General features: G+C 52.6%; 1 protein-coding gene across 1 annotated transcript in view; it reads right to left on the bottom strand.

Moving 5' to 3' along the window:
* Positions 1–2887, bottom strand: part of RHBDD2 (rhomboid domain containing 2) — a gene marked incomplete at its 5' end in the record, with an annotated part of 23962 nt that overhangs the window by 15155 nt on the left and 5920 nt on the right. Inside the window, one exon of the mRNA XM_019511501.1 lies at positions 2756–2887. Within this exon, the coding sequence (XP_019367046.1) occupies positions 2756–2887 (132 nt within the window). The remainder of the gene's footprint in view (positions 1–2755) is intronic.

The following is a 2887-nucleotide window of genomic DNA, read 5'->3' on the forward strand; positions in this document are numbered from 1 at the left end:
GAAGTGTGGTTACACTTGAAGATAGACTGCAGTGTGAAAATGTGCTTTGCAATTGCACCGTGAAAATGTGTTCTGCAATTGCACTGTGCTTTGCAATTGCACCCGGATGAATGGCCAGGCCGCCTCGGCGCCAAAAGCTAAGCCTGCAGAGGCTTCTGGGTTGACGTGCCATTGTGGGAAGCCGCCGCAGCATGTACACCATCGATCAGTTGGCGCGAAAAAAACTTATAAGGCTCGAACGGGAACTCCATATAAGGGGTTCAAATGGCAGCGCGCAAGACGATGGGACAGTCGTCTAGCTGTGCATTTAAAACCGCGCTTCTCCCCGCGATTGGGGAGAGAGAGCGCCTGCAGGCGGAACGGAGACCACGACTCTGAGGCTGAACAGGCAAGGGACCCCAAGCTGACTCTCCCCTCTTTGAAAAGAGGCGTTTTCTAAGGCCTTCGCGTTACCCACTTCCCTAACCCAACGACGTTTATGTGCACGATATAATGTTACATCTGTTATCACCTATGATTTTTTACCTAACCATGAGTATTATTTAAAGTGATAGCAATGATTGATAAGTTCGACCTTTGCATAGTTGTATTTGTTGTAGCCACCACTGTTTGTTGTATTTTAATGTATCTTTCTATCTTAGGGGTCATTCTATAGTTAAATAAAACCCCTTTTTTTTTTCCAAAAAATCATTGTATGTTTTCGACTCACCCAAGTGCACACCGCATCTCGAACCTCCACACATACCTGGCCCCCACTACTCACACTGGGCTCAGGTGCCTCCCCCCAGGCATGCCTGGCCCCACTACCCTCTAGTCTTAACCCACCAAATTGTGGGGACTGGGGTTATCAGGCGCCCCTTTCACTGGGGAGGTAACTGACCTGGCATTTCTGGGGGGACTGTCCCGCCACAGACAGCCTCACCAGACCACCCTTCCCCAGCAGGGTGTAGTTTTGGGTCATGCCCAGGACCAGCGCAAGCCTACCTGCCCTGGTCTAGTTCCCCTGCTAGGGCTCCTGGGTGATGTATCTAGGCTCTCTCTCCCTGGGCCCAGCTCTCACTCAGATCCCCATTTGGATACCTCCCCTCCAGAAGCTGCATTGCAGCCTCCATCATAACAGCCTGCATGCTGGCTGACTCCTACCCTCTTCAGCTGTGATGTCCCCCCCATCAAAAGGACCTTCAGCCCTTATAGCCTCTGGCCCTGCCTCCAGGCCCGTTGGGGTGCCAGATAGCTCACCGTGGCCCTGACCTGCCCCTCACATTAGGCTTAAATGCCCCTCAGCCTTCAGGCCCTGGCCCTCTTGCACTGACCAGTGCAAGGGATCAGAAAGTCAGCCTGGCAGCCACTGACTCCCATACTCCTGGGGGGTCCCACCATACAGCCCTCACCCTAATCCGGGTTGGCCTAACGACCCCACAATGCTGCCTGACGCCTAGTCCAACTCAACTCACCTGAGCCCCTGGCTTCACCCCTGCCAGATCCACTCAGGGGCTTGCTGGCTCTTACTAGGTCCTAGCCTTCTTTCAGGGGCTCGGGACCCTGCTGGGCCCCCTACGAACCTCCTGCCATCCCCACAGTTCCCCCCTTACCTCCAATGTGTTCCAGGAACAGCAACTCAGCCAGGTGTTGTTGCAGACTGCTCCCTCAGCCCTGTGGGCCTGGATCTAAAATGGCTGCTTCACCAGGGCTGGCCTGCACTTGACAGCTGCCTGCTCTCAGCCTTAAAGTGGCAGATACCAAGGCTAGGGACAGACATTTAAAAAGCCTGAGTCTGAATTGATTCAATCTTTGCAGGTTAGTTTAACCTGCAAAGCCTGAACTGATCTGTAGGTGGGAAAACATTTCTTTTTCATTCCAGACATGCAGGCACATGCCTGCAGTGGGTCAGGCTAGAAGCTGGGGGGTGCTAGAGCAGCCCTTCCTTCCCTTCCCTTCACTGAGCTGGCGGGGGGCATGGCCAGGCCCTGCCAGGACATTCTGATTAGCCCAGCAGGGAATTGATAAGCGTTTATCACCCCTAACTCAGTACTTAATCACTCCATTAAGAAAACAGACGGACATTACCAGCTACCTGTTGACTCTACCTTTGTCACAGCATGGACCAGAGCCAGCATGTGGTCTTCTAGCTAATACACAAAGATACTTCCCAGCAAGGCAGAGGGGAGGGGGGCATTCCTGCTTAGTAGGGAGTGGTGAGGGGGACGTGGGGAGCAGCCTGCAAGTCTCTGCCAGAGCTGCAGCCAGGGAGCAGAGGGGAGGGGCCAGTCCTGCTGTGGAGCAGAGAGCCCAGCCCAGTGAATATATCGGGATGGTTTATCTTAAACCAGCAAGGGGTCTCGGACATACATTGCATAAACTGGTTTGAGCCAAATCAGTTAAGTCTGCTACTACATTCAACCAGGTTTATCTCAAGCTGGTTTCAGCCATTTTCAAACTGGCTTATGTGCACTGAACATCTGTTCTGTTACAGGTTTAAACCAGTTTCTGATCATTTAAACTGGTTTATGTGTAATGTCTGTCCCTAGCCCAAAGGTGATCTGCCACACACCTTCCCCCTTAAAACGGCTACCCAGGGAGGGGAGTGGGGGGGTCTCCCTGCTGCTCACCATGCAGGCTCATCTGTCACCTGCAACAGCCCACTAAGTGGCAAGCACCCCAATGGTGCTTCTGCCACACCACAGCACTTTCCTTCCATTTCCTGACTGCAGCCTCCCTTTTCAATAAGAAACGTTACTGGAGTTCAAGCACTTACTTTTTGCTTTGGGAAGCTCTTCTCTCTGCCAAAGATCCTGGAATGTATTTCAGTCCTGGTATTCTCTTCAGCAGGCAGAAAGGAAACTTCTGATCTAGCCTGGTTACAGCCGACTCTGGGAGATCCAAGCAG

This window comes from Gavialis gangeticus, unplaced genomic scaffold, assembly GCF_001723915.1.
Source record: "Gavialis gangeticus isolate Ggan-Ray unplaced genomic scaffold, GavGan_comp1, whole genome shotgun sequence".
Classification (NCBI taxonomy): domain Eukaryota; kingdom Metazoa; phylum Chordata; order Crocodylia; family Gavialidae; genus Gavialis; species Gavialis gangeticus.